This window comes from Alexandromys fortis, unplaced genomic scaffold (assembly GCF_014885135.2).
Source record: "Alexandromys fortis isolate MF-2015 unplaced genomic scaffold, M_Fortis_MF-2015_v1.1 scaffold_62, whole genome shotgun sequence".
Taxonomy (NCBI): domain Eukaryota; kingdom Metazoa; phylum Chordata; class Mammalia; order Rodentia; family Cricetidae; genus Alexandromys; species Alexandromys fortis.
The window spans coordinates 700,288-714,633 of record NW_026067942.1 but is presented as its reverse complement, the minus strand read 5'-3'; the positions used below and the strand labels follow the sequence as shown (position 1 = coordinate 714,633).

At 44.6% G+C, this 14,346-nt stretch overlaps 1 protein-coding gene across 2 annotated transcripts in view; it reads right to left on the bottom strand.

The window, feature by feature from the left end:
• The window catches only part of Rab3gap2 (RAB3 GTPase activating non-catalytic protein subunit 2), a 79,960-nt gene that overhangs the window by 2,647 nt on the left and 62,967 nt on the right, over positions 1-14,346 (bottom strand). Inside the window, exons 23-34 of one of the 2 annotated variants that reach the window (XM_050148135.1) lie at positions 13,237-13,397; positions 12,329-12,557; positions 11,467-11,640; positions 11,265-11,371; positions 8,131-8,197; positions 7,129-7,199; positions 4,625-4,660; positions 3,415-3,489; positions 2,721-2,939; positions 1,849-1,938; positions 942-1,160; positions 33-191 (exon numbers count right to left, since the gene is read on the bottom strand). In XM_050148135.1, the coding sequence (XP_050004092.1) occupies positions 33-191; positions 942-1,160; positions 1,849-1,938; positions 2,721-2,939; positions 3,415-3,489; positions 4,625-4,660; positions 7,129-7,199; positions 8,131-8,197; positions 11,265-11,371; positions 11,467-11,640; positions 12,329-12,557; positions 13,237-13,397 (1,607 nt within the window). The remainder of the gene's footprint in view (positions 1-32; positions 192-941; positions 1,161-1,848; positions 1,939-2,720; positions 2,940-3,414; positions 3,490-4,624; positions 4,661-7,128; positions 7,200-8,130; positions 8,198-11,264; positions 11,372-11,466; positions 11,641-12,328; positions 12,558-13,236; positions 13,398-14,346) is intronic. The other variant, XM_050148136.1, reaches the window with a different exon arrangement.

Here is a 14,346-nt window from a genome sequence, read left to right as displayed (position 1 = left end):
CATGAGGCCTTCTGCTTCTGCCCTGCACTCACCATTGCCTTCAGCCAGGTGCAGAGTGTGGGTGGGAGTCTGGCCAGCAGCTCCATGCCTTCTTTTGTCTGGGTGTGGAAAAGTGCATGCGCTAGCCTCTGCCCTGTCATCACGAGCAGCTGAGATGCCAGAACTTCTTTGTCTTGAACTTGCAGAATGGCCTGAGGATGATCAGGAGAGAAATAATCCCTGGAGGCTGTCAGTGGAGGGCTGTTTCAGCTCTCATAATGACCATGTGCAGTCTTTGCTCATCAGCTATTTTTTGTTTGTTACCTAAGTTTTCAATTCAGTATGACAATATCTTATCTTTAAGTGAATGGGATCATCCTAGCCTCACCTTCATCATTTTTGCTGGCGGGTGGATGCCTACCACCGCCCTTACTCACTGCTGACAAGGCCTGGCAGACACACTGGCTTTCTAGCCTTGGACCTTGCCAAGCTGGTTCCCATCTCAGGACCTTTGCACTCTGCTCTTCCATTGAGGCACTGTTCCCTCAGCTCTTTGAGTGGCTAGTTGCCTCCTCCCCTTGAGAGGTCAGTTCAGCTATCACTTTCTTCCATCCACTGAGGCTCCTATTAGCCTATGGCTCTGCTCACTTTTGTCGCTTGGTACAAAATTGTCCAGGCTTTTCTGCTCCTCCAGGTCCACAAGCAGCCTTACTCCTATATGAACCTGGCACCAGGCACAAGTCTGGCTACAGCTTTCTATTCTTTTGTTGTTTACTCTGAGACTGGGTCTCGTTCAGCCCAAGCTGGCCTATGTAGATAGGATGACCTTAATATTGTTATCCTGCCTCCACATCCCAAATGCATGCACCACTATATCCAACTCTTAATATTCGTTCACTGCTTCCTTCAGCTGACTGTTTTATAGCCTGAGCCCCAAGAATGACATCCCAGGTCACTCTTACCTCCTCTCCTAAGAGGTCAGCTCCATAGTTGTACAGCTCTCCCACATAATGCCTTCGAATGACATCTTCGCTCACTTGAAGGTGATGAGCTAAGTCCACAGCCAGAACTGGCCAGTTGTGGTCTTTCCAATGAGTGGTTGCTGCCTCTTCGGAGGGCTCTTTGTCCTTGGTGACAGAATGCTGGGCCTGGACAGCTGCACTGACAACTTTCAGTAAGAACTTGAAGACAGGAAGCACAGCACTGCCTTGTCAGTACTTTTCATTTACAGCAACCCAGTGCCTGCTGTATAACCCGGTCGCCCGAGTGCAAGCCCAAGAGTTCACGTGAAGTGGAAGAAGTGACTGCACAGAGCTGCTGTCCTCCACATACTCAGAGCTATGGAGTATGCCAGGCCACCCCCCCCCCCATACACACAACTTTGTGTCAACCAGAGATACTCCATTAAAAATAATTTTTTAAAAAATTTATTTGGTTTTTTGAGACAGGGTTTCTCTGTATGTCCTTGGCTCTCCTGGAGCTCATTCTATAGACCAGACTGGCCTCAAACTCAGAGATCTGCCTGCCTCTGCCTCCCAAGTGCTAGGATTAAAGGTGTGTACCACCACCACATGGCCTTTTAATTTTTAAAGTTTGTGTGTGTGTGTTTATGTACATGCATCATGAGTGTGCACGCCACAGCAACAATGTGGAGGCGTCAACTTTCTCTGCCACGAGGGTCCTGGAGGTCCAACTAAGGTCACTAAGTGCCTTTGCCTGCTGGGCCATCCCACTGACTCTTAAGTTGCTTTGATAGCAGTAAAGGAACATATATTAAGGAAACTAGCTCTTGGTGTTTTTATAAAAGACAGCTATACTTGTGCTCTGTTATCTCCTCTAAGTAAGAACTGAATCCAGTATTTGACTTACCTGTTGTCTTACAGAAATGAAATTTGGATCCATTTCTCCACTAGGTAATAACTGAATTGAAGTTAAGTCTTTGAAAAATGCATTCTTTCCCTAAAAAGAGAAAGATCAAAAAACAAGAACAAAAAACACCTGGTGATTACGGACTAGTAGGAGCATAAGGGAGAGATCTGAAACATGAGAGCACTTTACTTTAGCAAGAGTAATTCATAGTTGATCTTCACGGTGTTCTCCTCATCTAACTTGGTACCTAGTGCTAGCACCTGAGCTGTAGCAGCCCTTAAGGCCACCCCCACTCATCTAGCACTCCTCCCCTGGACTGTGGCCTGCGGACCGCCAGCAAACATGGTTAGACAGGTGGCAGCCAGTCATATTCCAGACTGGGCTCCAAACAACTGTTGCCTCTGCCTTGGTGTGCCATGCACTCCCCGAGAGGTCCCAGTGGTCAAGTGAGTCATCCCACAGACACAGCTACATCATACTCCCCAGTCTAGTTGACCCTTTAGCTGAGACCTCCACGAAGCAACCTCAGTATGTACTAGTGCACAAAGGGTGGCATTAATTACTCAAGCCAGAAACTCAAGGGAAAGCAAACTGAAGTCATGACAACAAGTGAGGGCCTCCAGATGAGTTCTAGGGCACTGAACAGGAGCACACTCATCAGATGTATGAGTGAGTCTGGATGTATCTAGGGAGAATATGCAGAATGAGAAGGATGTCATGAGTAAATCAGAAGAATGGAACTAGGTAGGGGATAAGGAGCTGGGACTCAGTGGATCATATCCCACAAACCACTAAAGAACTGAAGATATACCATTCAGTAAGAACCCCATGTACCTGTTAGCCAACAACTCTGAAACCCTCTGGGGACTCACCTTGCTATCAAAAAGAGCGAGAGGCTTCACACTCTTGAGAGAAAAGCGCATGGCTGCATACAGGATGGAGCACAGGATGGAATGATGCTCCACCAGTGGGTAGTGGATAGGCTTCTGCTCGAGCGCCAGTTCCACTATTGAGATGGGGCCCTCCACGGACAGCCAGGCATCCTCAGTGTCCAGGACTGGCACCTGCATCTCATCCCTGCTAATGTCAGCCTGTGGGAGTGGAGAAGAGAAGACTGTGTCAGGAGTTACAGGAGAACAGGAACTACAAACGGCAATATCCCAAAGTGTAAACTCAGCTTGTATTCCCTATTTATAACAGAAACCACAAAAATACAATTCAGAGAGAGGGGAAAGGGAGGGGAGAGAGAGGAAGAGAAAGAATATCACTTTTGAGGCTAAAGTCAAAATATACACTAATAATGTTGTACAATAAATATGGTAAATAAGCCTATCATGTCATTTAAGCTCAATGATTTTCAGATTATTTAATATCTAAAGAGACACTCGAATGAGGGTGTGTGGGGAGCACATGCTGTGTGTGTGTGTGTGTGTGTGTGTGTGTGTGTGTGTGTGTGTGTGTGTGTGGTCTCACTTCAAGGCCCTGGATGGCCTTCAATCTCACAGTCCTATCCCAGCCTCCCAAGACGGGATTCCAGGCATGCCCCACCATGCACACGCCTTTTACCTCCAGTGCAGTCTGAAGAAGATCCAGGCAGGATCCGAGGAAGGATGTCACTGCTGTGTCACTCATCCCCACATCCTGTTCTCAAAAAGGAACATTATACTATCAGAGAAACAAGAGACTTCAGTATGTCCACTTGCCTGCTTTTCTACACTGAATACAATCTGAAGTCATTAGATATTAAAGTTCCTGCCAGAGGGTTTGCTAGCATCGATCAATTTGATATTAGCCTTTTATGTGATACTAGTGACATTAGTGTTATTACTTTCAATCTTAATGTCTGGGGTGAGGGTGTGCCTCAGTGGTTGGGCATATATTTAGCATATGTAAGACTATGGATTCAATCTGCAGCACCACCAAAGGGCAGGGGGAGAGACTGTGCACAGTAAATACAGATCCTTCAATTTGCCAAAGCATTTGCTAGCCAACTAACCATGGGATATGGTAAGATACACAAATGTGGTTCAACATGGTCTAAGTTCTGAAGAAACAACCTGGGCTGCTGGTTTCATGGCATCTTGAAGGCACTGAACTGAATTACCTGAATAAAACTAGAATTCCCTATTTGACAACCAAATACCAAATTCACATTTTTGGTAAGAAATAGTTCCCATTGACCCCTCCTACAGGCCTGTGTGAGGAGTTACTGCATTTCTGGATAATCTTTTTAAAGCCAACAATCACTCGATTCTTCACACCTTCAGAGTACATAACTCAAGAGTGTGTGCGTGCGCACTTGCCACACTGCCACTCTGGGAGTAAGATTCCCCTGAGTTCCATTTGTGTGTCCCACATTTCTGGAGACGTGTAAGAAGAACATGTCACAGTTTGGAGGGAAACTACTGATCAGCAGTCGCAGGGCCAGTGATCAGAATCTCAACTGAGGTCAGTGGTTATTCAGTCTAGGTATAATCTGCCTGCAGGTGAGGTCAGATGTCCCTACTATGAGATGCTAGTGCAGAGTAGACCCAGCCAGAGATGGCAATTTGCTGCTTCCAGTCCAGAGTCCAAACCAAACAAACCTTAAGACTTACACATGCTAGCTGCCAATCTAGACAGGGAAACTGAGGGGCCACAGATCACAACTATTTCCTTAATGCAGTACTCTCTGTTTTTTGTTATCTCCACAGAGGTCAATCTCAACAGTGGAAATCAAAGTTCACTCATACAGTAAGATATGCAGAGTGCAGGCTTAACAGGGAGACTCACTCACCCTTCGGCACAACCTATCCTTTGGAGACTTCCCAACCTGAAACAGACAAAGTATAATAGTTAACAATTTAAACTAAAAGGCATTGGAACAGTATTGAAAATAAAAAGCAACCAGCAACCAGAATTACAGCTATCAATACACATGCCAGTAATTAACTATTGGCAGGCTACCAACAATTGTGGTAGATATATACATACACAAAAAATATCACACAGAGCTCACAAATAATTATTTCAAAAGCAAATTCTTGGGCTGGAGAGATGGCTCAGCAATTAAGAGCACTTGCCACTCTTACAGAGGACCTAGGTTCAATTCCCTGCACCCACATGGTGGCTCACAACCATCTGTAAACCCAGTTCTAGGGGCTTCAACAAGGCATGTACGTGGTACAAATACATACATGTTGGCAAAACAATCACACACATAAAGTAAAATAAATAAAAAATTTCCTCCTCCCCTAGTTAAATGTGTATTTTTAAACTAATAAGTAAAATTTCTTGCTGGGCAAGGGAGAGTGGTACACAGGTGAAATCCCGGCCCTTGAGAACTTGAATTTGAGAGTTCAAGGCTAGCTGGTGAGGTACTGTCAATAAAAAAAAAAAAAAAAAAAAAAAGGCAGGGGAGGCTGAAAGATGACAAGACAGAAAAAGCGGAAGGAAGGTGGCAGGAGACAAAAGCCTTGTAAAAATCCAGCTCTCTGCTTGTACAGCCAAGTAACTGTGTTATCTGAATCTTCCTAGTAAACAACACCTGAGAGCCTTGTTGGCCTGTAAAGCGAGTACTGAACAGCAGTGGACAGCCATGCTCATTGCTACTCTAGTCAAAACAGCCAGGAAATGCAAACAACTTAAGTGTCCTACAACCAATTAACAGACAAGGAAAGATTAGTACATACACAATATGGATACTATCCAGTTGTAAAGAAAAATGAAATCATGAACTTTGCAAGTAAATGGATGCAACTAGAAGAGATACTGAGTGAGGTAACCCAGACTCAGAGAGACAAATGTTGTGTTCTCTCATCTGAACTCCAAATCTTGAGTAGCTGCAGAAATCAGGAAAATAAAAATGGACCATGGAGGTTGGTGGGAAGCCAAGGGGTAATAGAGAGGCCAGATGGGAAAAACAGGGTGGTTCCAATTTGGGAGCAAGGAAGAGAGATACATAGAGAAGAAAGAGGGGAGAGCAAAACAACAGTTAATGTGTCTGAAAAAGTCATAAGGAATCATACTATTAACTGTCTACCTAAAAATACCTGTAATACACATAAATATATGTGTGTATGCATGTATGATATAGATGTGTATATATAGTATATAATATATAGCACATTGTGTGTGTATATGCATATCTATGTGTGTATGTGTGGAGAGAGATTGAGAATTGAGATCCCATCTGGGCTGACAAAGTTCCCTCTCTCCCCAAGAGCAATACACTATCTAATGAAAACCTCAACAGCAGGCATGAGAAGCCCTCTTTTGAGTTGTTGGTCAGGGTTGTCCAGGAGACTCCCAAGACACTCTAAGCTTGGTTGCCCCCCAGGGGTGGAAGGTACGTCCCTATTGCTGATACCACACACTTCAGAAACGGCACAGAAGTTCCTAAGCTGGAACTGATCTGAATGAACAGAAGGCACCATGCAAGCTTCCAAAGGAGGGAAACAACTAATAAGCCTACCCAGCTGTGATGCCTATGAACCACAGTAACAACAGGTAAGGCACCATAGCCCCGAGGGTGCATGAGTGGCCCACATATCTGGCAGTAACCAACAGCTCTCTAATTGGACTAATTTACTGGAAACCTAGAAAACTACCTGGAGATGGTAAAGTCATGGATCTCACAGGAGACCCTACAATGGATACTTTACTAACCCAGCATAATCTCTAAGTGCATTCTAAATGTTTATCCTTGTAGCCACAGACAAGCTAGTTCTTTCCATTCGAGGACACTTTTCTGTGCAACAGACAGAGCCCGCAACAGAAAACTACATCCAGTCAAATGCAGAGCTCAGTCACCTGAGTCTCAGAGACCACTGCAGAAGAGAGCTGTAAGATTGGAGCTTGCTGCAAGTGTTTCTCCTAGAATCATCAGAAAAGCTACATCCATGAAGTCTCTCACCAGCACTGCTGTCTAAACATGAGCTGAACAAGGACGGCACAACAGACGCTAACGTGGAAGAGGAAGAGCTCATGCGGCCTCAACACAGACAGAGAGCTGTGGGCAACTAAGGAATAATGAGAGTGGGAGAAGCGGCTTCCCCAGAAAGGAGCACACCAATTTTACACACACACACACACACACACACACACACACACACACACACACACACACACACACAGAGCTAGCCCTCAGAAGTACATTTAAGCCAGCAAAACTAAACCATACTATCAGATAACCAGAAACAGTCTGCCAACTGTCCACACACCCCAGTGTGAACAATCTTTCTAATATCAATAAATTAAGGGAACTAGTTAAGAAGTATGAGAAAATTAACATCACCTCACCTTATCCATCAAGTAGGTGGCAGCAGAAAACCTTTTAACTAAGAATGTATTCCACATCATCAACGCGATACCTAGACAGCAAATGAAACAAGAACAGTTTTACAGATGCAACTTCATCAGACATCTAATTCTCGTCCGCAAGTTTATTTACATATTACTTCTTGCATCTTATACAGAATTTTCATTTTTAATAAAAGAATAAGTGAACAGAGAAGTATAGCTTTAAGCATAAGTATAAAACTCGTATCACAAGGAAAAAATAGCATCATCAATATCATCATAACATCACACAGCCGCCAGAAAGGCTTTGAAGATTTGATTGCTTGCTTTGCTGTGCTGGGGGCTGTGTGTGTGTGTGTGGGGGGGCTGTGCTGGGGTGGGACACGGGGCCTCGCACATGCTCAGCTACTGCTACTGATGATTAGCACTCCTGGCTCTCAAGCTTTGGTGAGAGTCTGAAACAAAGGGAGCACACACTGGCTGAGACACTGATGTGGAAACATCTGTTAACATGATACCTGCTGGTCTCCCAGCACATCTCAGAAACTCATCATTAAAGACAGGCATACATTATTGAGGACAGCTTCATTCTTATGTAAAAGCATTAAAATAATGAAATATTAAAAGTACATCAAGGTAGCCAGATGTGGTGGCTCGTGCCTGTAATGCCAGCCTTTGTGAGGGTCAGGAGCTCAAGGACGGCCTGGGCAACAAGAGGCCTTACTGCACGAGGAAAACAAACACCCACTCCCCAAAAGACAAAAAAGTACTTTAAAACATTAAAAATATTTAAAGAACTCAACTGAGCAAACAAGAACAAAACCTGAGCATTTCTTTACATAGCAAAGCAGCTGGCAACCAGCAGTAGTGCTCTACAGTCCTGGAAGGAAGCAGTTACAAGGGCAAGAGCCAAGCGGTGGTGGAGAATGTCAGCTTGACAATTCATGTCCTATCATGGCAGGGGCTCCATGAGTCCACGAGGGCTTAACATCTGCTACTCACCATTTTGAACATGTGCATTAAGAATGTGCTTCAAGTGTTCTATGGACCTAACCAGAAAGCGTGCTTCCTTGAGAAAAAAAAAAAAAAAAAAAAGGTTATTTGACATCAACGAAAACCTTTTAAGATTTACTTTTATTTATGTGTGTCTGTGGCGAGTGAATGCTGTGTGTGAGAGGATGCCTGCAGAGATGGAGGAGGATATCAGATCCCCTGATGCTAGAGTTACAGGCACGAGTGAGCATCCAGACTAGTGTTCTGAGAACTGAACTCAGATCCTCTGACGGAAGCAACCTTAGCCACCAAGCCACCCCTTTCGCCCCCACTGAGACGTCTTACTAAAATTTCTGCATAAATCTACTTAAGAATTTGGCAAAGGGGCGAGAGAGATGGTTCAGTGGTTAAGAGCACTGCTGCTCTTGCAGAGGACCCACAGGATGGCTGACGATTATCTATACTAATCTCCGAGGGTACTGGGCACACATTTAGTACACAGACATACATGAAGGAGGAGGAAGAGGAGGAAAAGGAAGAAGCAGCAGCACCATTACCACAGCCAAAGCAGCAGCCGCTAGGTATAGTGGTGCACACCTTTAATCCTAGAACTCAGGAGGCAGAGGCAGGTGGATTTCTGTGAGTTTGAAGCCAGCCTGGTCTACACAGTGAGTTGCAGGACAGCCAGGGCTACACAGTTAGACCCTGCTTAAAAAACAAACAAGTAAGCAAACAAAAAGAAATTGATAGAAGAAAGGCCATGAATTCTAGACCACAAAAGCTAAAAATGGAATTCCAGGCTAAGCTATATAGCTGACCCTGATTCAAACAAACAAACAAATAAGGAGGGAAAAGAAAATAAAACCCAAAGATATCTGTGAATTAGGTAAAAAATAACTTCTGATGAGATAACTTTAATCATTTCATTATCTAATTAATTTCTAGATACACCCCAGGTCATGCTGACAGGGAGATTTACGTTCTTGCAGTCTCTATACCACACACGTGTTCTCTACATGCAATACTTACTTGAATTTCAAAGGCATGAAAACTTAGTTTCTTTTTGCAAACAACCATATGCAACAAATTTGGAGCAGCTACTATGCATGAAACCTATTTAAGGTCCCGGGAAAACTACACTGAACAAAATGGACCCAAATCCTGGTCTTTACTGAGGGTAGAATCTAGTGAGGGAGCTAGGCAATATGAAAGCGGCGAGCACATCAGAGTGTCAGGAGTAAATGGTAAGGAGAGAAGAATTAGAGCAAGGGGCCAGGAAATGTCAGAGGGAAGGCTTAAAAGCCATCTGTGTTATCACAAAGGCTGATACTCTCAAATTCACATATAAGCATGTAATGCTCACAAAATCATCCAGATGTTGGGTTGGCTAAAACCTCTTGAAGCCCCAAACACTACTGTCCCACATATGTTGATACTGCAAAGTCTCCAAATATAATTCAATTTAAAATTAAAGGTAGATGTAGGTGTAGTGTTGAAGTTGGGATGGGCTGTCGAGTGTTAACAAGATAACCACACAAACAAGACAGCCATTATTCAAACCATCCTAGGAGGGGCCAATGATTACACTAATGGGGCCACTTTCTCTACTCCACAAGATGACTGCTACCGTAGAATATTCTCATTTAGGAAGAAATTTTGACAATGGGCTCAGGGATGTTTCCCAAGGTCATGCCAGCTGTGTGCTGTAACTAGGATTAGCCGGAAGGATTGGCAACAGGGCACAAAGGCAATTGAGCCAACTCTGTGAGCAGAACCAGATGCTGTAATGTTCCCTTCCTCGTTCTCTTAGCACAGGACTGCACTGTCTGCCCCCAGTCGGGTCGGGAACACGGGCTCTCTCCTTACCTGAAGCTGTGTGCTTTGTCCTTGTCCTCAGTGAGCTCTAATAAGTACAGTTTTGATTTCCTCCTGCATTTCTGCGTGGAATGGCACCAGCCTAACACTATGTGCCATCTTGGTAAAGTCAAAGTCAAGGTCCTAATGGCAGCCTCGTGTCTGATGGCTGTAGTGTCTATGGCTACCACTTTCCTTACGTTTGGATAAGAATGATAACCCAGGAACAGCCCTACTATGTACATTGCCAACTCATGTCCAAGGTTAGCCTTGCGGGCCTCTCAGCTCGCCGACAAGTCCTCATTTCCCACACCCTTAGGGACACAATCTTTCCATGGGCACTTTGGTCTGGAAGTACCCTCAGAGTGGCTCCAAGCTTGGCTTTGGATCCCAACTCAATGGCTGACGTACAATTGGCCATCAAATCTATTACCCCACCACTCCAGCCATTTAAGGAAGGCATCAAATTCTTCAGGCTCGACACCAAGATGAAACAAGACATGAGAGCATCTTGATTTCCTTTGCCACCTCCTTCACTCAAGCCTCCCTCATAAGGATTCTTGTAAACGACTCCTCTGGAATCCAAATTTTTTCTTTGAGGTCTTTATCTCGGGCTGCATTCAAAGGTGAATTACTCACACTGCTACAACATGACATCCTTCCTCCCCCTAATAAAGGCTCTTTAATATGTAATGGTGTTGTGTATTAAGAGAATACACTAAGAGTGATTTAAATAACAGACTTATCCTTGCTAACTTAGCCAAACCCTGGTGCCAGGATGGGAATCCTGTTCATATTCCTCCGTCACCTTCTCGCTGAGTCCCCACAGCAAAGCACTAATTATGGCCAGTCTTCAACCATGTTTCTAGTCAATGAAAAAGGGAAGGCTAGAACTAGAATGAGGATCAAACTCCTAGAATCTGAATGAAGCACCACTGAGGTCACTTCAGAACACAGCTGACCACTGACTGCTGTGCACATTGCTCACTACTCAGGAAAGTCACAAGTTCAATGCTAGTAAAGGTAACTTAACAAGATCCTGTCTCCAGGAAATAAGTTTAAAGGGGCTGAGGCTACAGCTCAGCGTTCAGGTGCTTGCCTAGCAAACATGAAGGTATAGGTTCAACACTTAGTACTGGCACACACACACATACAAGGCGATGTGTGAAGAGCACCAGCACAGCTACTAGTGCAGGCACAAGGTAAAAGCAAATGTTTAGTGAGCTCCAGGACAAACCTGGCCTGGGTACATGTGTGCAGACACAATCAGCAGACGGAGAGGGACGCACCTCTGGGTCTTTATTCCACTGAACAACATACTCCCAGCAGCAGTGTGCATGCAGCACGTCAAGCTCAAGGCTACACGGGAACTGCTCATAGGCTAAACGCAGCAAGTCTGAAAGACACAGAGGGTAACAGCATCGTCAGTAACAAGAACATGGCTACGTCACTCCACCCCGAATCTCGTAATGCTCATTATTTGGGTGTCACCTGGTATGGCTCCTAGGTCTATCTGCACCTCTGGCACCTCAAGGAAACTTCGCGCAATACCTTCTTTGGGTTCATCTGGGTTTTCTGAATCTCTTTCTTGGTTGGCACATTTCAACAATTCAGGGCTGAGGTCCTGTTTAAATATCCACTTGGCTACACTGTCTGCAACACCACCTACAGGTATAAGATTAGAAAGAAAACGAAGTCTGGTAAAATCTGAGTAGCAATGTACTAAATGGAGCCAAATACAGAGTATGCCGGATATTCCCTCAAGACCAGAGATACACACCACATTCAGCTGTGAATCAACCAAAGCTGATATTGAAGAGCATGAGACTCACAGCAGTGTTAATACACATCATCCAACTTGGGAGGGCAAGCAAGACAGCTGCTATCTGGGGTCACACTTCTACATTGAGAACAATCTTAAATAAATATAATGAACACGTGCCAATACTATATGCTGTACACTTGCCAGGTCCATAAATTCAAATATAGTATACCAGACACAGATGAGGAAATTACTATTTTTTTTAAAGAATTCTTTTTTCTTTCTTTATTTTTTGGGTTTAAAAAGAATCTTACATCAGGCTGGCTTCAAACCCATCATGTAGCTACACAAAGGGAAACAAAGAGAGGAAGGGATGACACTATTAGCTCTAAGGAGATCAGGAGAGGAGAAGGCTGTTTGGGAATGGTCTCCTGGAGGACACTTTGACCATGCGCAAGACTCAAGTGTCCACAAGTGGGTGAGGTGGGACCTGGGAGCAGGATGGGAGTCTCATAAATATGTCACTTCATGAACAAGTGAATATGTACTCAAAATCATGTGTGTGCGTATGCAGTCACAGCTTCAGCTCACCTTTTCCTCCTTCTAACAGTTTCTTCACAGAAAGCCTTGGAAGTGGCTCTGTCTGTGGCGATGACACTTTGGCAGCTGGAGGACTGGCCTTGCTGTGGAGCAGGGTCTGGAGGATGAGACAGTCTTCCAGCTGCTTCAGCAGGAGCTTCCAGTACTCGGTGTCAAGAGAAAGGGCTTCCCAGGAGTCTGTGAGGGCTTCTGCATCAGCACCCAAAGCTGTCTGGGAAAACTGAGAAAAAATATCCTGCTCACACTTTGGGCAATACATTTGTTTTCATTTCATTTTCTGGGGATCAAACCCATGCCCTTACATGTACTGGGCAAGTGCTCTAATACTGAGCCACACCCCAGTTGTCTGACAAAGACTCTGAATAGCATTAACTTAAATGAAAGCAACAGAGACGTAATTTTACAGATTTAATACTTGACTGGAGGAGATGGATACTCGGGATACTTAGAAGAGGTCCTGTGGTAAGAGGTCAGGCTAGTCGGTGTGCATCTTAAAGAGTCTTCTGGTCTCTGAGAAGCAAGGGCTGCTCTGCTTAGGACTTTGACAGAACGTACCAGCTAATTCTATCTAACACTGTAAACACCTGACTGACAATGTTTATAGGAAACCACTACAGACCCACTCAGGTGTCTGGTAAAGTGCTCATTCATCTGACTCAGTGTCGGGTGTGTAAGAGGAGGATGGAGACAATCATGGGACGCAAAACCCGAATAAACCCAAGAAGTGGTCCAGTGTGGCCCTGACCTCTTCGTGAGGAATGCATCACCGTTCATTACCTGTTATTTCAAGTTCCTCACACATCCCACATTCTAGATGCTCCAGGGCACTGCAAGTTATCGACCCAAGCATGGAAAGCCCCCATCAGCCAACAGAGTGCCTCCGCAAGCTGCCCACTCACTTTCTTATCTGTAGAACTGCTGGACATCTGGGCAGCAACAGAATGCCCAACGTGAGCAGACAGCAGGGCAGCTCCATTGTTCTCCGACTGAATACAGGCCATGCGCATCTGCTGCCACCAAGGGGACACAGACTGAGAATCCCATGTCTCATCAATGGCCACTGCACAGACAAGAAGAAAAGCAGAAGGTAAAATCTTACCGTCTGTTTGGGGGCATAGTTCATTGGTTTCCTCTTTTACGTTTAAATTAAATCTGTCAAAGATGCACCTGCATATTTCTAAATGCACTAGAAAATTAATATCATGTGCCAACTGGGTTTTCATCACAAGCTAGCGTCATCTGAGAGAAAGGAGCTCATCCTGTAGGCAAGCCTGTACAGCATTTTTGTGATTCGTGGTTGATGGCAGAGGACCCAGCACACTGAGGGTGGGGCTACCCCTAGGTAGGTGGTCCTGAGTTGTACAAGAAAGCAGGGTGAGTGAGCATGGAGAGCGAGCCGGCAGGCTACACTCCTCCAGGCTCTGCTTCAGTTCTGTCTCCAGGAATGGAAGTTCACTGACCTCCTTAGTGACACCTGGAATTAGAATAAAAAATAAACCCTTTCCTTCTCAAGTTGCTTCTGATCATTGTCTTTATCACAGCAATGAAAACCCCAAGACACTGCAACTGCTTTTATTTAGAACATTTATCTTCCATTCCTTTATATTGTTCGTCATGCTATTTCTTGAATCAATACCAAACCCTTGGACTGTTTGTTTTGTTTTTTGGGTGGGAGGGGGCGAGGATGGTTGTTGTTATTGTTTTGAGACGGGGTATCTCCGTGTAACAGCTCTGACTGTCCTGGAATTCACTCTGTAGATTAGGCTGGCCTTGAATTCAGAGATCTGTCTGCCTCCTGAGTGCTGGGATTAAAGGTATGTGCCACCACTGCCAGGCCCCAATCTCTTATTTGAAATATTTTCATCATTACTAAAAAGGAATAATGGGGAGGATATATACTTTTAGAGAACATTTTTATTGTTTTCTTTATGTATGGGTTTTTTGTTTGCATTTATATCTGTGTACCACATGTATGTCTGGAGCCCACAGAAGCCACAAGAGCGCAATAG